Source organism: Littorina saxatilis, linkage group LG6, assembly GCF_037325665.1.
Source record: "Littorina saxatilis isolate snail1 linkage group LG6, US_GU_Lsax_2.0, whole genome shotgun sequence".
NCBI lineage: Eukaryota > Metazoa > Mollusca > Gastropoda > Littorinimorpha > Littorinidae > Littorina > Littorina saxatilis.
Window position 1 is genome coordinate 43,450,224 of NC_090250.1, and position 24,502 is coordinate 43,474,725.

Sequence of the window (24,502 nt, forward strand, 5' to 3'; positions counted from 1 at the left end):
AAAAAAATGGAAGCTGGGGCCTGTAACATGTAAGTTCGAAGAAAAATGGAAGTCCATGTACATTTGTAGAAAATGCCAGTACACGTACGTTTGTAGAAATTGGAACTCCAAGTACGTTTGTAGAAAAATGGAACTACATGTACATGTTCGTTTGTAAAAAAAAAATTACCATACAGGTACATTTTTAACAATGGAAGTAGGTGTACATTTTTAGAAAACATGGAATGCAGATACGTTTGCAAAAAACTGGAAGTTCATAGACAAATGCAAGTACACGTACGCTTGTAGGAAAATGGAAGCACGTTTACGTTTGTAGCCAAATGGAAGCACGTGTACGTTTGTAGCCAAATGGAAGCACGTGTACGTTTGTAGCCAAATGGAAGCACGTGTACGTTTGTAGCCAAATGGAAGCACGTGTACGTTTGTAGCCAAATGGAAGTACGTGTACGTTTGTAGGAAAATGGAAGCACGTGTACGTTTGTAGCCAAATGGAAGCACGTGTACGTTTGTAGCCAAATGGAAGGACCGTACATGTATGTTTGTAGAAACATGGAAGAACATGTGCGTATGTAGAAACACGGAAGCACATTTACCCTTGTAGATAAATTAGATACCGTGCGTATACGTTTATAGACAAATGAAAGTACATGTCATTTTGATCTTGCAGCATGGAATTAAGCTATTTTGATTTTGATCAAACTAGATCATTGCCTATGTTGTGGCTGATCTCTTCTGGACTGTTCATCTGGCGGAATATTCACCTTCTTTAAATTCGGCTCAGTAAAATCACCCATAGTTGGGGGTTTTCAGTGAAATCATCAAGCATTATGAGCTATCAATAATATGATCACCCATATTGATCCGAAGAGTGAGATCATCCATCATCTATTTTGATTTTTTTCAATAAAATGACCAATATTTTTTATTCAAGTCAACAACATCAGCAATCGTTTTTATACAACTCCATAAAACCATCCAACATTTTAACTTTAGTCAAAGCAAGACAGCGACCGTTTTGATTTTGCTCAAAAATAAACTTCTGCCCACCTTCACTTTCGTCAATGAAAACTGCAATCATTTTGATTCCGCTCAATAAAAACAGCTACCATTTTTACCACAGTCAATATAAACAGCAACACTTTTGTCTCTGTTCAAAAAAACCATCTACAGTTTTGACTTTGAGTTTGTCGACTGGTACCATTACTAGCATATCTTACATATCGCATATCGCAGAATACAATTCAGTCACGGTGTAACATTGCACTCCAACACTGAATTTGTCTGCTGACCACGTTGCGCTGTAGATGTAGTCCTTTGCCCTTTCCAAACAAACCGTCTGCGAAAGGTTTCGACTGTGGGTCTTGATTTGAACAGAGTTCCACCATTCTGTCATACCATAAGCAGATTCAAGACATACTCTTTTGTCTCTTTACATACTCTTGAATGACTTTGCCCAGTGGTAAATCATCGAAATATGTTGAAATACAGTTACAGTGTTTTTCACTTCAATCTTCAGTGTAGGAATGTGGACAATGTTCCCTCGTTCGGTCCTACTCTTTGTGGAAGTTTACCTTGAGGTAAGTCCTCTCAAAGGGCTGCATTTCAGGCACAGTGTTTTCAGTTTCCACTTTAATCTCCAGGTGAATTAGTGTGCTTTACATATTAGTTTTCCGACGTTTCAGTTCAGGTACGACTGCTACCTTGTGACCGCTGTCTCATTCTGAAATTGTCCCCAACTACCACCCTCTTCTTCCTCCCCCTCCTCCATTCTCCTCCCCTCTCCACCCTCCTCCTCCTCCTCGCCTTCTTCCATCTCTCCGTCCTCGCCACAAAACTTGTACTGTCTGCGGTCATGGTGGGGTCTGCCCAACGCCGGGTGCCCCGGATGCTGCGCGCGCAGGTGGCGGAAGTGACTCTCGATGTTGGAGGTGGAATGGCCGCACTCCTCACAGACGTAGAGTTTGGCGCGACGCTCGTTGAAGGTGAAGGGCAGGGCTTGGCCGTGGATCTTGCGACTGTGGGACTCCAGGGAGCAGCGCTGGGTGAACGCTTTCCCGCACGCCTCGCATTTGTATGGACGCACGCCTGAAACAAATGCAGGTGTATACACATTGAATGGGTTGACCGCTGTGAATGCAATGCCGCTGATGACTTTACCGTAAGGGCGTACAATTTTAATTTCTCGCTGCGAACCCGTTGTTATGAAACAGCCATTAAGCGTTGAAGGCATTGATAGCAAATATAATGTTGCGGTGCAACGGTACTTTAGGGAATGTTCTATGCACGGCTTGGATTTGTATGCTCAAATACATGAAACGGGAGGGGGGGGTGGGGGGCATTGAATGCGTTGACAGCGATGACGTTCTGGTGCATCGGTGATTTAGGGAGTATTCAGTCTATGCACGGCTTGAATTTCTAAGCTCGAGCACATGAAACGGATAAATGAGTGACAGTGAACTCGTTGTGGCGTAACGGTAAATCTAGGGTGTTTTCAATAACATTTTAATCTAACGTGCTCAGTGACCGCGGCAGCTATAACAAAAGGGTAACGTTTTGTTGATTTGCTACCCAAAGAAATGTGTAAGAATGCAGGGAGTATAAATATGCTCCAACAACTTAGACGGAACAAAGTAGTAATTCAAGTGTCATAATTAAACCCCTTGCCTTGGTTGCCATTTCCAAAACCTTCCAAATGTATCGCTTGAAATAATACAGCAATACAGGACAACCACTCTGTACCTTCTACGTTTACTTTCATTTCAGTGCGTGCTTATCTGATTTTTTTTCTTCTACTATTCCTGCGTTTATGGGCTGCAACTCGCACGTACACTTTTTTTTCTTTCGACAACTGGGCCTTTTTAGTGTATGGTTGTGTGTTTTTCTCTGTCACTGAGGCTGTCATACTCTATTGTTTATTGTTGTAAGTGGGTGTTGTTGCTGTTGTTGTTGTTGTTGCTGTTGGTGGTGGTGGTGGTGGTGGGGGTGTTGATGTTATTGTTATTTTTGTTGTTGTTGTTGTTGTTGTTGTTGTTGTTGTTGTTGTTGTTGTTGTTGTTGTTGTTGTTGTTGTTTTGGGGAGGATCATCCGATAATTCAAATTTCTTTCCGGAAGAGGCTCTAGCCTCTCGTATCAAATTCAGTGGGGGAAAACCAGCGTGCGTTTAGGTTGATATTTGGAAAGGACGAACGGTCGTCTGAGTCAGACAAAAACTACGCGTGCAACAAAAAAAGAAACACAACCGACGTTCTGTTATAATTGACGTGCACTTTCTGAACTAGAGTTAAAAAAAAAGTACAACAGAAAGCTTCCTGGTAGTCAAGGTAATAAAGATAAAAATCACAGCCGGGGCAAATCTCTGAAACCTAAACTTTCTTATGAAGATCACGTTGCAGCCCATTTATCAACATTATGCCTGAATATGCAGATCAAAACACTGCTCAAACGACGAATTTTGTAGACCATGTTTTGCATATATATATAAGACCTGCATATACACGACAACATGCCCCCCCTGCTGCGCTTTGGTGAAGACTGTTACCTTCTGTGATCAAGTGATGATAAAGCATAACTGTATCAACAAAGAGAACCGCCCTATTCTAATGCACAGGCTCCGTTGTTCAAATCCACGCAGGCGTTAAGAACGTTTTGGGGCATGTCGTAAAACGAAGTAAGCGACAATAAACAGGGAATCTCACTATCATCCTCCTGCCTGGTTTACGACACACACTTGTTCAAAAAGAACGAGATGTTCTGATAGCTGGAGTGAACAAGACACAATATAATCTGGGGTCGATCACAGTTTAATAGATGTCAACTTTGACACTGAGCCTCTTTTTTCCAAAGGGATGTTTTCGTTCACACGTTTCTGTTTCTTAAAGTGTAATGATGTCCTAACCCTTGTTGCGTTTGCAACGTTCAACGGTGAAAAGACCTAGCAATCTGAATAGTGCACTGCCCTGCTGAACTGAACATTTAAGCTTGCATGGTGTCCAATTTCAGGTTGTAAATGTTATTTCTCTGTACCTCTTTCTGTCAAAGACATTTTGTCTGCGATACCGACAGCGAGATCCTTTTTATTCGGTGTAAGTTTGTTTTTGTAATCTATCTGCGGTTAAGTTGCCAATTCGACTAAGAAAATCAACATCAAGAGTTTTCTCTGACTTTTTTTTATGGAGAACGTTTTCCTATTTGCACACACACACGCACACACACACACACACACACACACACACACACACACACACACACACACACACACACACACACACACACACACCATGCATAAGACGTATGAAAGTAGTACTTCTTCCCTAAATACAATCATATTTGGACCACGCCTGCAAGCCAATGAAACAGCCCGCCAAAATTGTACAGCTTTAAATGCACCCTTCCTCCACTTCGCCACACACTAAACTTCAATAGCCTGTTTGTAAATTGTGCAAATGTGGAAAGCTTTGATGGATGTCGCCCCGAAAATAAATCCCACTGCACAAAAAGCAGTTAAGCTGTTGATTTTTTGTATGTATCGAAGTGTAAGGATGGTCTTATCCCATTTAAAAGCCTGACCAGATGTCATACGTGTAATGTTATGACGTCATTGAAAACCGTGTTCTATTGTCAAAATGCAAGAACCCTAACGTAAGATGTTGCTGGGGATTCTGGGAGAATCATGGCGGAATAAAAGCACGCTAACCCTCCATGCCTGTGTCTGCTTCATTTATACCAGTTGAATTGTTTATGTGCATGTGACCGTCCAACACGACGAGAACACGACAATGCGGTGAGTCGAATCGAGTACACGGGAAGGAAAGAAATAAGAGCGTCTTAAACATTTCTGACCTAACCTGAAAAAAGACTGCAACGCTGTGCAATCATAGGGGAAGGGCTCCTAATATGGACCGGCTCCTAATATGGACCACCTCCTGTTCTGACAAACTAACGGCGCTAGAGCGCTCAAAACAGTTTTATTCGCTGTATTCACCCTCTCTGAATAACTTGCACATGTCAAAACAGTTGCAGAAACACAAACCTCAAAACCGTTAGGCTTTTTCTCTTTTTTTCACTTTTGGCAGCGTTCACTCTAAATTTGCCGCCTAAAACGGACTCGTTTCTGTCCACAGCCAAAGCTTTTATCACACAAAAATTGCTATATATGACAGCTAAGTCCGTATTTGTTACATTTTAGCAGTGTTGACCCCGAGTTTCTACTGCAAACAAACAATAATAGCAACATTTCAAAGTATGTGCGAGTCCCCTAATATGGACCACCTTCAACAAATCGAAGAAAATAAAAGCTAAAGGCTATTTTCATTAATTCATTAAGAAGCTTGCTGGAAATAACCTATAACTAGCCCTCGAGATTTAAAAAAATATAACAAAAAATCATCTTTTCGTGGAAGTTGATAATTTCACTTATTTTCACTCTGTTTTTGATAAGCTTCTTTAGTTTCCTGGCGTGCTTCAAATAATGCTCTGATCAACCCAAAACAGATCAATCTAAAGCATATTTTAATTAGTCTGACTTGTACACTAAGTTGTATAATGTTATTTTGAAGTATAGTGTGCTTTTTACAGTGATTCGTGAAGGCCGCTTCACTGGTCCATATTAGGCGCCCAGGCTCCTAATATGGACCATTTGTGATTTTTTCTGTATTTAATTTTTGCTAAATGTCTATCAAAGCTATTTCACTCTAATTAGGCCTAATGGTTAACCTAAGAGAGAAGGACTACCAAACACAAAATAAAACTTCTTCGCAAGAAAACAAGCTAGTTATCAGCATGAAACAAAAAGTGGTCCATATTAGGAGCCCTTCCCCTATATACAACTACACACGGTAGAAGTTACTTTAAAAGAAACAAATCCACTCAACTGCTTTTTGCGGTCTTTAAACTGTGAAGCCCGCTTTTCTGGGCACAACGACCTTGCAAAGGCAAAAAGTAAGATCGCATCCAAAATAATAAAAATTGTCAGAACGGTTTTTTCAATCACTAATCCCTTTCCCAATCTGTGAACAGTAGCCTCGCTACACCCAATTAGTTTGTGTAAAAATAGACACTGTATCAAAGGGGGGGCTTAAGGAGGAGAGAGAGAGAAATGCCGCTTCTTTCTTTTCAACAGAACGGTTTCGAATGTAGGACGCCATTAGACTTACATATACACGACAACATGCCCCCCTGCTGCGCTTTGGTGACGACTGTTAGAAGAGCGTACCGCCATATATAGCGACCGTTAACGGGGAGGAAAAGAAAAGAATTGAAAAGGATTGCGAATGTTGTTCTTACAGCTTTTATGAAAACATTTAGAAAAGCATGCGGCTTTTGTACACCTGTTGGAAGAAATTCATAAATAAAATCAGTGAACAAGATTGCGAATGCTTTTCTGACTGACAGCTTCTGTGCCTCTAATAGTGCAAACTGCTGGAAGAGCTGTCTACCGCTAAAGCAACTGAAAGTGGATTTTTCACAGTTAAGTAACAATAACAACAAAACAACAAAAGTTGACCGTTGGTTTTAACGTCCGGTCAACCTAATTAGGCTATGCAGGAATAATTCAGTGAAAAGAATTGGAAATAAGATAAGATAAGATAGTTGTTGCTTTTTGGGTCCAGCGGACCATATAGGCCAAATCAGGACCCCAGAATTGGAAATGATGCTTCAGTGAAGACTATTAGGAAAGCCTCCCGCTACGACGGTTATGGGCTATGTTAGGTTAATTAACTTAGATAAGTGAAAAGAATTGCTGTAGTATTATAATATTCATTGGATATGGTAGATAAGTCATTCAGTAGGGAGAGAGCCAGATGTAAAAGAGAGAGGAAGGGAGAGAGAGATAGGGGGGGGGGGGAGAAAGAGAGAGAGACAGACAGACAGACAGACAGACAGACAGACAGACAGACAGACAGACAGACAGACAGACAGAGAGAAAGAGAGAGAGAGAGAGAGAGAGAGAGAGAGAGAGAGAGAGAGAGAGAGTTGATCACCGCTCATTCTATTACCCTCGTAAAATAAAGAAGTGTCATTGTCATTGTCTATTTCTTTTTTGAGGTTCTTGTTTTTCAACCTACCTGTATGAGTTCTGGTATGGCGCTTGAGATCAAAGGTGTCGTTGAAGCCCTTTCCGCACCATGCACACAGGTAGCGTTTGATCTCCTTGTGGCTGCGCACGTGACGTTGCAGCAAGCGAGGCGTGTCGCACTTCATGCCACATACAGGGCACGCCGGGAAGGCATCCAACGTCATGAAACCTGGGTCACAACGAGGCTGGTAAGTTATAGGAGATGCACAACACAGATACATCGTTGTTTCTGCGCTTTTTTTTTGTTGGGTTTGTTTGGTTTGTTAGTCGGTTGTTTGTTTTTGTTTGTTTTGGCTTTTGTGTGTTGTTTACGATTGATTTTGTGTGTGTAAGGACAACAGCATGATCTCGTGGATTTGGCTTGTAGAGGGATATAGCAAGGAAGAAACAATATTTCTCATGTTACATCGCCCTACAAACGCAAAAGCGCTCAATCGGTGTGAAAAAGGGAGATCAAGAGAGAAAAGCGAAACACACACACACACACACACACACACACACAAACACACACACAGACACACACACACACACAAACACACACACACACACAAACACACACACACAGACAGACAGACACACATACCTACACATACACATACACATACACACACACACACACACACACACACACACTCACACAGAAGACCAAAGGGGTCGGCGGCACTAAAGGAGAGAGAGAGAGAGGGGGGGGGGGGAGACAAAAGAGACAGAAAGAGGAAGACGAACGGAGACCGAGATAAGTAGAAAGAAAGAAACAAATACAGACCGAGAGAGATGAGTGTAATGAAAGAAACAAGCAGAGACAGAGGGAGGCAGAGAGATGATACTCACTCAGAGGTCCATTGTCCAAGGGAAGACGTGTTTTTTCAGCAGACAGCAAGGGGTTCTTCAGTCCGTTCCCATCGTTGATCATTTCCACGCTAATCTTGGCAGACTAGAACACACACAAAAGTACATCAATACATGAGCTTTCTTTCATTGAAAAAAATAAAAACAAAATTAGGCACAAAAAAAAAAATAGGTGTGGTTACGGTAACCCGACCTACCCTATTTTTAGGGGCCGACCCTATAACTTTTTATTACATTTGTCAAAAAAAGAGAAAAAAAGAAAAAAAAACGAACCCAGAAAACGCAATGAAAGCGAAAGCGCCCGAGTCGCACACTTACTTCCCTGTCAAGTAGGTTTAATTTGTACACATTAGAAAAAAAAGTTTAAACAAAAAAAAAAGTGATTGCCTACCTTCCTACCCTATTTTTTTTGGCTAGGTTACCGTAACCACACCTATTTTTTTCTTTTTGCCTTACAAATCAAAACAAAGGACGACACATGTTATTTCAAGAATGACTACTTAATCCACCTAGACACACAGACCGCTGGACCAAACATATGGTATGTTTACCATATCTTGAGAGAGAAAAAAGAGCACTTTTTCATGAAGATGACGCAGACAAACACACAATGTTTCAGCAACCACACGTTTTCTGTCGTGTTAAATACGAAATGTGGGTGTGGGTGTTTATTTAAGAAAGACTGCATCGGCCCACAATGACACACACGACAAGGTTGAAACTGGTTAAACTGGCCGTCTGAAACACACAACACTGAAACACAATATGCCTTCCCTATGCCCAAAACGGACATGTTTTGTTGTTGAAAGAACTGCTGTGGTGAAAGGGTAAAAATAACTTCTCCATTGCCTGACGATTTAAATTTTACTGTGTATAACCTCTCTCTCTCTCTCTCTCTCTCTCTCTCTCTCTCTCTCTCTCTCTCTCTCTCTCTCTCTCTCTCTCTCTCTCTCTCTCTCTCTCTCTCTCTCTCTCTCTCTCTCTCTCTCTCTCTCTCTCTCTCTCTCTCTCTCTCTCTCTCTTCCTTGCTTTGTTGGGTGAAGAAATACTAATGTAAACTTGGTTCAACAATTCGTATTGGATAAATATCCAGGAAATATCCGTGGGTGTCTTTTCATACTTGACTGTTACGTACGTGAATGAAACTCGACAAAGGACTAGAATATAATTTGCAACATATGCAAATATGCAACATATGCAAAATGTAATGATCATTTAATGATTACCAAGCCCATTGTCAGATCATGTTATCGTGGGTTTTTTGTTTTGTTTTTCTAAGAACTGTAAAAAAAAAATTGCTGCGCCCTAGTTTCGTCATCAGCAAAAAGTGGCATGATAGCAAAAGGAAAGTTTCATTATGAATCCACCCGTTTTTCCTGAGTGCAACATTTCAACCGCACAATCATAATGTAACAAAATACACATCTGCCTTAAGATGCTTGCATTGTTGATATAGTTCTCATGTTACGAATAAAGGCTGAACAGCAATCCATGTGAAGCGCTTTAATCTTACAGGAACACTCCTTTGTCGTGTAAGCCACCATGTGTAATACAACAGATCTGCACAGATGTGTGTTTTTTTTTGCATAGGATAAGGGCATCCTTCAACTAAGATACATCCACAAATAAACTGGCTGTGGAGTGTGGGACTGTGTTATGTTTGCAGATTGACACGGCCTCCTAATCGGGAGGTCGTGAGTTCGAATCCCGGTCGCTGCCGCCTGGTGGGTTAAGAGTGGAGATTTTTCCGATCTCCCAGGTCAACTTATGTGCAGACCTGCTGGTGACTTAACCCCCTTCGTGTGTACACGCAAGCACAAGACCAAGTGAGCACGGAAAAGATCCTGTAATCCATGTCGGAGTTCGGTGGGTTATGGAAACACGAAAATACCCAGCACGCCTACTCAACGAAAGCGGAGTGAAGCTGACTATGCTCTCAGAGTATAGTTTGGGGAACCCAAATGGGCAAACGAGCTCACACGTAACCAAAAAATTCTGGAACGCTGAAGAAGAAGAAGAAGAAGAAGAAGAAGAAGAAGAAGAAGAAGAAGAAGAAGAAGAAGAAGAAGAAGAAGAAGAAGAAGAAGAAGAAGAAGAAGAAGAAGAAGAAGAAGAAGAAGAAGAAGAAGACACGGGTGTCAAATACGAAATTAAATCATCATCACACACACAAAGTCTCATTCTGCACAGACAGCTGTCACGCAGTTCGTATGTGTTCCAGTTGAAGGATGTTGTTACCTAATCATAAACCTATAAAAGCCGGACCAAATATGTGGTGATCAAACTCTTACACAAGAGGGAGTGTTCCTTTAATAAAATACAAATAAAAACTAAGGTGCAGGATGGCGACAAGATATGCAAAGAAGATGCGCCCTTTTTGTAATGATTGAAAATGATACGCTGGGGTGAAAAGCAAGATTAATTCCTTGAGACATTTGACATTCCTAAAAATGTGATGAAGCTATGAGTAATGTAACCCTGTACATGAAAGGAGCAGGTAACATGCAACGTTGTGCAAATAGGAAGGTTTCCGCCAGTTATCTCTTTGAGGTTTTGGGTGCTTACAGAGTACCGTGCCCCTTGCGGGGGCATCAAACATCGAGGTCACAAGCAGGGTCAAGGGGAAGGTCGGCTGGGCGGACAGGAGACTACAATAAGAAGGTTTCCGCCAGTTATCTCTCTTTGAGGTTTTGGGTGCTTAGAGAGTACCGTGCCCCTTGCGGGGGCATCAAACATCAAGGTCACAAGCAGGGTCAAGGGGAAGGTCGGCTGGGCGGACAGGAGACTATTAGATGGCGGTTATGTGTCACAAACACATGGCGTTTGATAAAAAATCTATCTTTTTATCTTTGTGTAAGGGGGGGGGCGGGAAGAGAGAGAGAGAGAGAGAGAGAGAGAGAGAGAGAGAGAGAGAGAGAGAGAGAGAGAGAGAGAAGGAGACAGAGACAGAGACAGAGACAGGGAGACCGAGACAGAGACAGAGAGAGAAGAGACAAACGGAGACAGAGAGAGAGAGAAACAGGGAAAGAGAGAGAAAGAAACGGATAATGAGAGAGAGAGAGAGAGAGAGAGAGAGAGAGAGAGAGAGAGAGAGAGAGAGAGAGAGAGAGAGAGAAAGAGAGAGAGAGACTTATTTTTTTTATACACCCTTGTAAGCTCTTAAAATGCCTTTCCTGCTCTCTTTCTTTCTTGTTTTTCTTGATTTCTTTCTTTCTTTATTTACTTTTAATCATTTTTCTTTCCATCACGCTGTATACTTGATTTGAACCCCATCCGCGTTAAAAGTATGTAAAACATTTTATTCTCTGTATATTTCTTTCTTTCTACGCCACATCTTACAGTGCTTGGAAATAAGATAAGATAAGATAGTTGTTGCTTTTTGGGTCCAGCGGACCATATAGGCCAAATCAGGACCCCAGAATTGGAAATGATGCTTTATTGCTTCAGTGAAAACTATTAGGAAAGCCTCCCGCTACGACGGTTATGGGCTATGTTAGGTTAATTAACTTAGATAAGTGAAAAGAATAGCTGTAGTAGAGGCCCGATCCTGAACTCAACGACGTTTCTTTCTTTCTTTCTTTTTTTCTGTCGTACGTTGATTCCTTCGATATTTCGTTCGTCCTTCTTTTTAATACGTGAATTTGATACCAAAGCAACTATATATATTAACTTCTTGTCCTTCCAATGTCCAGCGTTATACATAATTCATACTCACACTGGTCTAAAACAACATCTGACCACAAAATAAGCCGCAATTTCTTCACGAATGTCCCCCAGTTGTCACACCGCGGCATCCCGACCTTGCATACTAAGCCGTATCTCTACCACAGACACCCAATCCTGGCATTAAACTCTTCTACACCCCATAAGGCCCCCCCAAAAAATAGGTGTGGTTACGGTAACATAGCCAAAAAAAATAGGGTAGGAAGGTAGGCAATCGCTTTTTTTTTTTAAACTTTTTTTTCTAATGTGTACAAATTAAACCTACTTGACAGGGAAATAAGTGTGCGACTCGGGCGCTTTCGCTTTCGCTTTCATTGCGTTTTCTGCACTCGTTTACTTGGGGGTTTTTTGTTTTTTTTTGTGACAAATGTAATAAAAAGTTATAGGGTCGGCCCCAAAAAATAGGGTAGGTCGGGTTACCGTAACCACACCTATTTTTTTTTTAGGCCTAACACCTGCGCCGATTCTTTCGCCGTTTTATCAGCGGTCAGCAGCGGTCATCTAACGGGCGGGCCACTTCATAAAAGAGAAATAAAGTCCTTGGGGGGACAAACGAAGGAAAGAAGGGAAGCGTTTAGCCCCGACGCCTGGATTCCTTTTCGCCGTAAACTTCGCCATAAACCGTCGGGACGTTTTCAAGGCCGGTAATTGCTAGGTGGATGAAAGTTGTGTCCCTTGACATTTTCCGTCTAGTATTCACGGTTTAGTGAGGCTTGTCCTCCCTTTCAGGAACGGGAAACCGAAACCTATGGTTCTTTTATCCTAGGTCTGAATCTTCTGTGACTCTTGTGACGACAAGATACAAATAATTTGCTCGGGTATCTAAAGTGTTGAACAGTTGTGGTCCACCCGACATTAAATATGTATGAGGACTCGCTTTCATTATGTACTTTTTACAGGACGTTATACTCATTTACTGATACTTTTTCCAAAATTAACCGAAAACGTCAACAAACACTAAAAGCCAATGAACGAAACAATGTATCTCGTCACCATATGTTCCACGAGATAAGAGAACAAAACTCTGAACTCTCACCACTGCAGAATTACGAAGAACGAGTAACAACTGTTTTTTGGAGCACCAAGTGCGCTTCATCAAAATAGCCAAGGAATCCGAAAAATACAAATGCTCAAGTTTAAAAAAAATCAAGAGGCAATACAAAACAAAACATTTGACATTTAAGGTAAGTTTATGGAATGTTTAATTATAGGCAAAACGAAAATGATCACTAGAATGTTGACCTACCGGACTTTCTATTGGACCAACAAGATTCACAACTTTTTGTCAAGGAATCACTTTAGACGCAGCTGACCCTGGAGCAGAGCGTCAACCACCAGATTTATGATCACAACGTGCTACCATACCAGGGCGTGTCTATGGTCGGCCCTAAGCTCCCAGGATTTGGCAGTGGAAAACCAAGAAACAAACTGATCTAAGATTGCTTTGGAGCGCGGATGTTTAGCACCCAGACAAGGCCTGGAGGGATTTGGGATCCTCCACCTGACACCCAGGGGTGTGATGGTAATGGCGATTCCACTGACCAGGTGTGCAGGTGCAATGACGTGTGTGAGGATTTTCAGGGAATATCTTGGTGTGTTGCCGTGGAATAACAGATCCTTGTGAATGTTTCGCTGGATGAAAGCTGAGACTCCTTGATGGATTGATTGCCCTAAGTCTCCGTGAAGGTGACATTTTATTCATACTGCTGCTCTCATTTTTGTTCTATACTTGACCTGCTGGTACAGTTATTCTTATTTCTGCTGCTAACCATCTTTTTCGTCGGCGTATTAATCATCGTCGTCACCATCCTCCTCTTCCTCCTCTTTGTCCCGACATCATCATCCTCATCCTCATCATCATCATCATCATCATCATCATCATCATCATCATCATCATCATCATCATCACTAACGTCAAAATGTTGCTTTCGTTTCAATCATCATCATCATCATCATCATCATCATCATCATCATCATCATCATCATCATCATCATCATCATCGTCATCGTCATCGTCATCGTCATCAGCTGCATCATCATCATCATTATCACCATCATCACAGCCACGTGGCTTTATGTGTTATCTGTTTGCTCACCTCCAGAAAGACCTTGAAGCCTTGGCTCCTCTTGCTCCCATCGTCATCCTCTCCGTCACCCATACATATGCCGCTGTTATTGTTGACATCCACGCCTCCCAGACAACCCTCGCTGAGTCCTCGAACAACGTCCAGTCCTGGTGACCTCACACCCATCAGCGGCGAAGTGGGCATGTCGGGAAGCGCGCTTCCGGGAGGGGAGGGAATTTCTTCAGGGGACCTCACCCCAAAGTCAGGTCGCAGTGCAAACGGTACCCTCAAAGGAACAGGGTGCAGCGGCCAGGGAAGGCCGCTTGTGGGAATCGGTCTCACGATCGTTGGAGGCAGTCCAAAGAAGTGTGCTGACCTGGAGTAAATTGGGGAAGGATAGAGAGCACCTCGGGGAGAAAGAGAGAGGGGAAGGGAGTTTGGCGGGAAAGAAATCCGCTCTTTGGTCAGAAGAGTTGCCTGAGCTTGGCTCAGACCGACATAAGGTCCATGAAGGAAGGGAAGAGAAGTTGGCACTATAGCAGTACGTGTGAGCTTTGGCATGGAGTCATACGCTAACGATGCTGAACTTGTCGCGACGCAGAACTCTTTTGACGGCGAGGGAAACTTGTTGAAGCTGTCCTTACTCGTTGACAACACTGTGGAAGTTGCTGCTGCTGGAGATGGGTTCATTCGACTTTGAACAGGTGAAAATGATGTACTTGATTGAGTAATTCCTCGAACAGTGGTAGGCAGAAACGGCGCCTCAATGTTAGAGCAAGGAATGTGAAAGTGTGTGACTGCTGCTTGGCTAGACCCAACGATGGGAGGTCGTACTGGACAGATGTGTGCAGTATCCGGACTCCTTCGCTTTCCATCTCTGAAGGTTTCTGAAATGACAAATAAAGACAGTTAACCTTCAAGTGGTAAGAGCATATACTACGAAGATCAATCAACACGAAATTCAACACGCCAGTGCCATCAAGTACTCAAATCTTCTGAGAACCAAACATTGTCGGCGACTCCCATTAATTCAGAAAACAGGAGGCCAATGTGAATTGTAATTCAATCAAGTTGGCGTTTTAATAAAACAGATCCTGTGATTGGTCAGAATGCCCCAACTCATTAAAAATTACCGGTCATTAATTACACATTAACATGCTTCCATTTGAAACTTCGAGGTCTTCATCGGGGATTGACGCCCGACCAAAGGTAATTGAAGCCCGACGGAGCGAAGCGACGGAGGGCTTCAATTAGACTTTGGGAGGGCGTCAATCCACGATGAAGACCGAGAAGTTTCAAATGGAAGCGTGTTAATGTTATTGTAATTCAATCTGACGACGATCTCTTTCCTGCTTCCATGCGATGGTAAACAGACAGAATTGGTTCTGTTCTGTTCACACACTACTTTCAGTCCACCTACCTGCAAGGGTCAAGTCCCAAGAAATATGTCTCTGTATTCCTATCGTATCACTCTCCTCCTGTTTTGTTTTCTTTCACATACATTTTCCCATCTTTTTTGACGGGTTTCTGGACAGCAAACTCAAAACAAATTCTTTTCATCACAAAAGCGATCTTTGGAATTGACTGACGTAGTCCGAAAGAATTCATGCATCAACTTACGTCACGTATTCGACGTCATCACTTCGCATACCTTATGGTCTCGGTATTTCGTTGGTACTTCATATTTCCTACTTGTAAAATGACCCTCAAAGCTAACCGAGACTAGTTGAGGTTGTATCAATGCGCCTCGCCAGCAGGTTGTTAATGGATTTTTTAGCGAGTGGCTATCGACAATTAGTCACCTGTAATTTTTAATGAGTTGGGGCATTCTGACCAATCACAGGATCTGTTTCATTAAAACGCAAACTTGATTGAATTACAATTGTCGATAACCACTCGCTAAAAAAGCCATTAACAACCTGCTGGCGAGGCGCATTGATACAACCTCAACTAGTCTCGGTTAGCTTTGAGGGTCATTTTACAAGCAGGAAATATGAAGGCCAACGAAATACCGAGACCATAAGGTATGCGAAGTGATGACGTCGAATACGTGACGTAAGTTGATGCATGAATTCTTCCGGACTACGTCAGTCAATTCCAAAGATCGCTTTTGTGATGAAAAGAATTTGTTTTAGAGTTGGCTGTCCAGAAACCCGTCAATATGTATGTGAAAGAAAACAAAACAGGAGCAGAATGATAAGATAGGAATACAGAGACATATTTCTTGGGACTTGACCCTTGCAGGTAGGTGGACGGAAAGCAGTGTGTGAACAGAACAGAACCAATTCTGTCTGTTTACCATCGCATGAAAGCAGGAAAGAGATCGTCGTCAGATTGAATTACAATAACATTAACATGCTTCCATTTGAAATTTCTCGGTCTTCATCGTGGATTGACGCCCTCCCAAAGTCTAATTGAAGCCCTCCGTCGCTTCGCTCCGTCGGGCTTCAATTAGTTTTGGTCGGGCGTCAATCCACGATGACGACCTCGAAGTTTCAAATGAAAGCATGTTAATGTGTAATTAAAACAAACAAGAGATACTCGAAAACAAGAGTAACCCGCCTATCTCTTTTTTCTTGGACGGGGGGTGGGTTGTTATTATTTTAAAATAATAATTAATATAATTAATTTTATTAATTATTTAATATAATTATATTTCTTTAAGCCAGAGAACCATTTAGACATACATGTATATCTAAATAAAAAGAAAACACACCAGTAACCAGGTTAAATTTAAATATAATTATATTAAATAATTAATTTCAAAGAAATTATTGAGCATGATGGTGTTGGTGTTGGTAGTGGTGGTGGAGGTGCTGGAGGAGGGCGGTTGGGAAGTGATGACAAGCAGCAACATTGCGGGTGAGTGTGTGAGATGGGGAGGCAACGGGCTGTTTGTCCGTAGAGATGATTCTACTTGAATGTTAGTATGCTTTGTTTAAACAGTTGTCACTAAAATCAAAAAGGACACTTAACTTAACCCTCATCACTCTCGAACGTTAACCCAAAACAGCCATTCAAAAAAAATAATCTTTTTCTTCCAGCATACAATAGACAAGACGTATTGTCTCGAGAGAAGCATCAGGACCCCCTGAGAGGACCACACAAAAAACTGCTGACGAAACTGCTGACGTCGCGCTGTTTCGTCAGAGCGGGAGTTTCTTCGCTGATTCGAATTCGCGCAGCGTGTCATCGTCAGTCAAGTGCAAAAACCGTTGTGATGGCTGAAATCGTCCGGAAAATGGGCAGACGAAAGACCGCAAACTACCGTAAATGACTGCCTTAGCGAGCTGCTGCTACAATGGACCGTTTGTTTTTTGAGAGAATGGAGGAACAGCGGGAGGTAGCGACGCCTGTTTGATTTTGACCATTGTGGGATGTGGAACTCCTCTTGTTGTTACATCTGAGGAATTCTTTGCCCCCTGGCCGTGGATTCCGCAAAACGCTGTTTATAGTGCAACCAGATTTTGAATCCTAGCTGTTTCTAAAAAGAAATGGCAGCTGCCACGCTAGTAGGGGGATTGAAGAGCCTTACATTGCAACATTTTACCGAACAATATTTATTTTATGCATTGCAAATATGTGTTCTTGTCTTCCATGGTGATTGAAGCTGTATTGTTGTAAATGCTACATCATACCTCCGCATATTGCAGTGGTGTGTTTGTTTTTAACACCTAAAATTTACAACCAGTGATGGCAGCTTTTTTAAGCGTTTTTTTTAATTTAATTTTGAATTAATTTCAAAGAATGTAAACTTCGTGTTACTATGCCCGGCCGGCAAGGAGTAAGTTTTAAGTGGAACTTTTCTTTTTATCAGTCATCGTTGGTTTACATTGCTACACGAAGATTCGTTAATTTAGTTCTTTTATCGGCATACCTATATTTTAATCTCATTTGTTGAATCCCAGACAGATTATTTAATGTTCCAGGTTTAGATGGAATTGTATATTGCCGGCCAACGTAGATGATGCTTTCTACGATATATATGTATGACGTCATTAATATTATGACGTCATTAATCATCATTACACTGTATATCACGTGCCGTCATTCAATTTTTTTCATACCATCCCGAAGAAGGCAGTTGGTACATGCCGAAATATTGATTTAAACTTACCTAACCTGGTTACTGGTGTGTTTTCTTTTTATTTAGATATATAAGTATGTTTAAATGGTTCTCTGGCTTAAAGAAACAGACTGCATGTTTTGCATTCTGAAAGCAGTATTGTAATCTCAGCCTTTGAAATGATGTCATCTATTTTGAAGCCCAGGGCACATCCACCACAAAGAGCAATCTTTTTTGACCTGGGAACAACAACACACGCTCTGCTTTCTCCCATCTTGCTCTACTACCGAAATCACGGTTTCGGATTTCAAGCCAGAGAGTGATGTTACCGTTCCTTGTAAACGTCTCCGTTTGCCTCGGTGATTGATAACGACTAGTTTCTGCTACAATGAACTGGGCAGCTTTTCCAGCGTTCAGAGTGCCTTGGGCCTATGAAGTACGATTGTAAAAAGTTTAAGCGGGATGGTCAAGCATCCATCCAACCCTCTTTATGCTGAAATAAACACGGGAAACCAACATCATATTGCTGTGGTCCGACTTTGTAATTGGCAACAATTCCAAATGTGATTACTGTATTGTTGTGGAATGTACATATTGTTTGTTTCTTAAACATTGTTTTCGATGTTGTTTTTTGTTGTTTTGTTGTGTTTTTGTATGTGTGTTTTTTGGGTGGTGGTGGGCTTAAATCTATTCTAAAACTTCTCAGTTATCAAAAAATGAATCTGTGAGTAGTTTCAACCATCAACTTTCTGTTCATCCGTCTCCAGATTGTCTTTCCCTTTCTATATCTTATCGTTTTTCATGTTGTTGTTGTTGTTGTTGTTGTTGTTGTTGTTGTTGTTGTTGTTGTTGTTCTTCTTCTTCTTCTTCTTCTTCTTCTTCTTCTTCTTCTTCTTCTTCTTGTTTTTCTTGTTCTTCTTCTCCTTCTTGTTCTTGTTGTTCTTCTTCTTCTTCTTCTTCGTCTTCTTCTTCTTCTTCTTCTTCTTATTTTTCTTTTTTCCCCTTCCTCCTCCCCTTCTCTCCTCTTCTACACCTTTTCCTTCTCCTTCTGAAATCCGCAGCACAAAACCAAACAAACTGTGACAGCCCGCTCTCTTTAATATCCACACGCAGGTATACGGGTGTGTGTTACCGATACCCCCACTGAATGACCGTTGCCTGGCCGAACTGACGGTCAAGCGTCCAGACAGAGAGACAGAATGGGAGGTATCCCAGCAATCGGCCGGAGGGGATGGGAGAACCATGGGGCGTGTGGCTAAATTCGAAAATAACGGGCTAAGGTCATCCCAGCAGAAGTCCACAGTTGCCGAGTTCTGGTGCGAGTGAGTTGCTCGCACTGCCGATTAGTTTCGGTAAATACCGTTTCTTCCCACTACCCGCTTTACCTCCCTTTGACTAGCAATTGCCTCCCCCAGGGGATGCTGGCAGCTTACGTCACGTGGTAATCCCTATCACTTTTGGTGGACAGGATGACATTGAGCGTCTGTTCAACGTGTGTGTGTGTGTGTGTGTGTGTGTGTGTGTGTCGTCTTTTGAGAGTGATAGGCCTATACCCGCGTTCAGCTACGATTATTTCGCAGGAGTGAAAACGAAAGGAGAGGGGACGTTGGAGATGCATCGGTACTCGCGTTGCTTACATTTTATAAGAATTCTTTTCCGCCCAAAAGCATGGTAGCAAATTCAAACGAAAAAATAAGAAAAACCAAACTAAAGTAAAACGCACAAAGAAAAAGAAAACAATATTCGTGTATGTTCCATACATCTTTGTATTTCTTTTTGTTTTGTCCTTTCTGTTCTTCTTACGTTTTGTTTGTTTGTTTGTTGTTTTTGTTGTTTTAATTTTCTGTCTGTTGTTTTGTTAGTTTTATAAAGGAAGGACAGACAGACCACCATTGGATTTCTTGACACCATTGTACATGTGTAAATGTATGTACTTAGCAACCGGCACGGTTGGCCTAGTGGTAAGGCGTCCGCCCCGTGATCAGGAGGTCGTGGGTTCGAACCCCGGCCGGGTCATACCGAAGTCTTTAAAATTGGCAATCTAGTGGCTGCTCCGCCTGACGTTTGGCATTATGGGGTTAGTGCTAGAAATGGTTGGTCCGGTGTCAGAATAATGTGACTGGGTGAGACATGAAGCCTGTGCTGCGACTTCTGTCTTGTGTGTGGCGCACGTTATATGTCAAAGTAGCACCGCCCTGATATGGCCCTTCGTGGTCGGCTGGGCGTTAAGCAAAAAACAAAAACAAAATGTACTTAGCAAAAAACACTAACACAACAAATTAATGATACAAAAATGGGGAGGAAGAAGAAGGGTTGAACTTTGTGGGATCATTGTCTTCTGTAAATTAAACGAAGAAAAACAAACACAAAAAGCCACTATGAAAGTGCCATCTCTTTCATCCTTTCAATTTTGCGTAACATTTTCTCTTTGGATTGTGTGTGTGTGTGTGTGTGTGTGTGTGTGTGTGTGTGTGTGTGTGTGTGTGCGTGCGTGCGTGCGTGCGTGCGTGCGTGTGCAGGAAAATGCTTTCTCTCGTTCTTCCCTCTACCAGGAGTACAAAAATAGCCCAGCGTAGGAATAAATTATACCTAATGCTTCTAATGGGAAACTAAGGAAAGGCATATCTTTCAAAGAGCTGTCTATGTTAATTGACTGTTGGAGACATTAGCAGTTTTCTCTTCATGAAAAGACCACACAATGTATGGCCGTACCTGGATATGATTCACATATAAACAGCACGAGAAGTAACGTGATATTCTTTAACGGAAAATTGAATAACTGTGAAGAAAATGAGTTGACTTCTAAACCGCAGTATTGTACGGCTGAAGAAGAGTATCCCATTTCGTCTGTCCTCGACGTTCTTGATGATGTCTGTCGTCGCCGGGAAGACAGTCACCGTCCGCTGCATGCATAATCAGTTACTAATTTGCACCGCCAGGGGGCGTGATGACAAGGGAGATGATTCATCCGTTAACCCGTGATGGATGTTTAAGCCGACGTCCGCTGAAGAACCGCTGGAAGGGACAAAGGCAGGACCAGCAGGTCAAGGGATGAGGATGATCTTCCAACAACGAAATCATACAACCCTCCATTTAACGGAGCTCAGAAAGGATCAGGTCTCTGACGCCAATATTTGGACGGTGTTTTCCACCGACTTTGTGCCACTTCGGGTGACCATATTCTTCCTACCAACCTAGCCATGAACGATGAGAGTTTGATGATCATATTTCCTGCAAAAGTCGAACAAAACATGAGAGAAAGTCGCACAATGCTTTGACAAAAATGACAAATCGTCGAATACCGGCGCCACGTCAACGTTAAAGCCCAAAACGGCACAAATGAGCTAGAGCGCCCTAGGATGTTCTCCGCATGGCTGTCTTCCCAGGTCCCTGACAAAGAGGTGAGAGTGTGGAAGAACAGAAGAGAAGTTGATGAATCACTTTCCATCCGTCTGACGTAGATATGGGGTCTTCATCACACGAGGGACCTGTCGCTCGCACCCCAATGAGAAACCGTATGGGGTTCGATTCTGAAAGATTTCACCAACAGGCGGTATGATCAAGTGCTGGGCGAAGCGGAGGATCCGTTTTTTGCTCGCATTGTGTGGATCGTCGGCTGAAATTCGTAAATTATGCATCGTTGTTAACGCTTGTTTGTGGGAGCTGATGGTAATTTATGACCGTTTTGTGTGGGTGACATGGCAGAAGAGTGAGGAAATAACTCGAAAGAGTTTCAAAAGCGATATCAATTTCAGCCAAAGTATCGGAAATTTAGAAGCAGAAAAAAAACTGGTCTCAGATCGTCCCAAGAGCTACATGGTTTGGTTTGGGGCTTGGATATCACACTACGAAAACACCTTAGCTGTGTGTGACAGTTTCCATCAGCACTCGGCCAAGGTTTCCGTAAGCATATAGTACACCCTTCCCGTAACCGTACTATTCCATGGCTACCCCCCCCCCCCCCCACGATAACCCAAAATGTATGAATTGTAATTGTTTTTGGAAGCTGGGCGATTGCCTTTATTTTGTGCAGATGACAAGCCAAATTGCAATCTTCATCCATAATGAAAGAAAAGAATGCGTGCAGATAAACAGCAGACCCAACCCCCTCCCCTCGACAAAAAATACCAAAGTAAAGGGAAGAAATGTTCAAATAGGATGGGTGACGAAGACAACTGAAAATTTGTCCTCATAGGTTTACCACAAAAAATGTTATCCCAACGGTTGGGACATTACACGAAAAAAATCCCATCACATTTTTCAATGGAGTTCAGCGGCCTGAAAGGATCACGAGCTTTGGAAAAAGAAAACTCCCCTCAACAGTCATGGTTTTTATAATTAAAGGTATACTTCCATCTCGTGAAGGCGATCGTGTGACCGAGAACAAATCTGTCCAGAATTTTACCTGCAACAGCATCATCTTTCCACTTGAACATATACCAAATTTCAACAGGCTGGCTGAGTTGAAATATTGTTAGGAAGAAGAAGAGTTTGATTTGGGAAGCTGCACCTATGTTAATCTTCGAAATAAATTCAACATGAAGTTTCCGTTGTGTACAGGAAGTACTCAGGGTCTTGATTTTTGGGATGTGTCAAAGTGGAAAAATAGTTTCCTCACGTATAAAAGCTTGCACAAATCTGTAGCTGGGAACATGACTCCGTTCATTAGAAGGGCTGTATCTTTAAGGTATTCTCCAGAAAGGAAGACAGTGCAGTGCTGAAAGGTGACGATGTTTCAAAATAGCAGCTTTTTCTATTCACTGCGCGTTATCCGTTGGAATCAAGCTGGTGTCCTCCTAATCGAAAATGAAACGTTTATTATTTGCTGAATAAACGGCCTTCAGAAAAGTGCGTACTCTTTCCGCTTTTTGTATTCGGCCAAAGACTTTTTTGGGTGCGGTGTTTGTACATTTTAATAGTGTGTTCTTGCTTGCCCAGAGAAACTGAAGTATGTAGAACAAAGGCAGGTGGATTACAGATGTCGTCGTCTTTATTGCGCTTAGGGCAAAATTGTGGCCAGCTGTGCAGATTCTTACGTGAACATTCTTTCTTTTAGATTAATAGAATGACACCGAGTGAATGTGACAGCAATGGTTCTTAACCTTTCCGCCACTGGATTGTTGCTCAGCGGAGTCTCGAAACATTTTTCTTTTCATAATTTGTGTGACAAAAGAAAAAAATACCATTTTAAAATAGCGCAAGCAAATGTTGACGAGAGTCTAATTACACTTGAAAGTGTCCAATTTATTTTCCTGATAAAAATAATCCTGAAAATGAGTTTTCCGTAACTTTTCTTGTGGGAAATAAGGTCGTTTGTTGACGTATTATTTATTTTTGAAGGAGGTGTTTCCATCTTTGGTAAACATAAAGAGTTATTCTGTGTTAGTTTTTTTAGTGGTGTTTTTTCTTATGACCTTCTTTTCTTCGTTTGTTTCTTAGTTTGTTCTGATCTAAGTGGAAGAACAGTAAACTTATACATTGAAGGGGAAATATAAGATTAGCGAACGTTTATATTACAATAATGATCACACCAGTCTACGCACACTTTCTTTTATTGCTCTTCCGAGACATTGAACATTTTGAATCAAAACATGTAAACAGTTATCTGTGTATTCGGATCATTCAATATATTTTAGTTACAACAGAAGCGAAAACAAATCCTTATTTCTCTCCGGTTTGCTAATGCAAAACATCGTATGCCGTATTGTGTCAATACCAGGCATCTGCCTATACAGGGAAATCTAGTCTGAAATGAAATCATAACATTATTTTGGAGATTATGTTTTTACTACGTATTGTGCCCAGTGCATGAAGTTAGTAAAAAAAAGTGTTAGAATTTCAAACGCAAAATGTCAATAACTGAAGGAAAGCATGCTTTGTTTCTGGTAATTGTTCTAAATGTAACAGCTGATCGCTAGCTTAAGTCGTGAGCAAGTGTCGACAGATCACTATTTTATTCTGTGCAAAATGTGAAGTTTCATAGAATTATGGCTTTCACCTCAGTTCATAGCGAAGCATATTCATACTTATTTTGGAATCTCGTCATTTGTATAGACTGTGTTTGAACTTACTGTGTAGAAGAAATGCATGAAACAACATATTCTTAAATACATTTTGTTTCAAATTTCCCATGTTGCATTGCTGTTTGCTTATCTTTCTCGAAGAGAGATTTTTTTTGAAAATAAGAAGCTTTCATCATTTCTCGTTTGTGTCCACTTGCTATATTTCAACGCAATTGCCCATCATTTCTCGTGTCTGTGCTCATGCTTTAAACTATAACACCGTTTCGCATGATTTCTCGTGTCTGTGCTCATGCTTTAAACTATAACGCCGTTTCGCATGATTTCTCGTCTGTGCCAATGTTCTAAACTGCAACGCCGTGTCGCATCATTTCTCGTCTGTGCTCATGCTTTAAACTACAACGCTGTTTCGCATCATTTCTCGTCTGTGCCAATGTTCTAAACTGCAACGCCGTGTCGCATCATTTCTCGTCTGTGCTCATGCTTTAAACTACAACGCTGTTTCGCATCATTTCTCGTCTGCGCCCATGTTCTAAACTGCAACACATTTACACCCACCATGTTTCGTTTGTGCCCATGTAAACACTTACCCATCATTTCGTGTTTGTGCTCATGTAAACACTTACCCATCATTTCTTGTTTGTGCCCATGTAAACACTTACCCATCATTTCGTGTTTGTGCCCATGTAAACACTTACCCAT

The 24,502-nt window shown here is 41.8% G+C and overlaps 1 protein-coding gene across 1 annotated transcript in view; it reads right to left on the bottom strand.

Moving 5' to 3' along the window:
* The window catches only part of LOC138969299 (uncharacterized), a 42,391-nt gene continuing 17,889 nt past the window's right edge, over positions 1-24,502 (bottom strand). Inside the window, exons 2-5 of the mRNA XM_070342053.1 lie at positions 13,745-14,601; positions 7,908-8,010; positions 7,066-7,245; positions 1-2,085 (exon numbers count right to left, since the gene is read on the bottom strand). Of these exons, the coding sequence (XP_070198154.1) occupies positions 1,697-2,085; positions 7,066-7,245; positions 7,908-8,010; positions 13,745-14,601 (1,529 nt within the window). The 3' untranslated portion in view covers positions 1-1,696. The remainder of the gene's footprint in view (positions 2,086-7,065; positions 7,246-7,907; positions 8,011-13,744; positions 14,602-24,502) is intronic.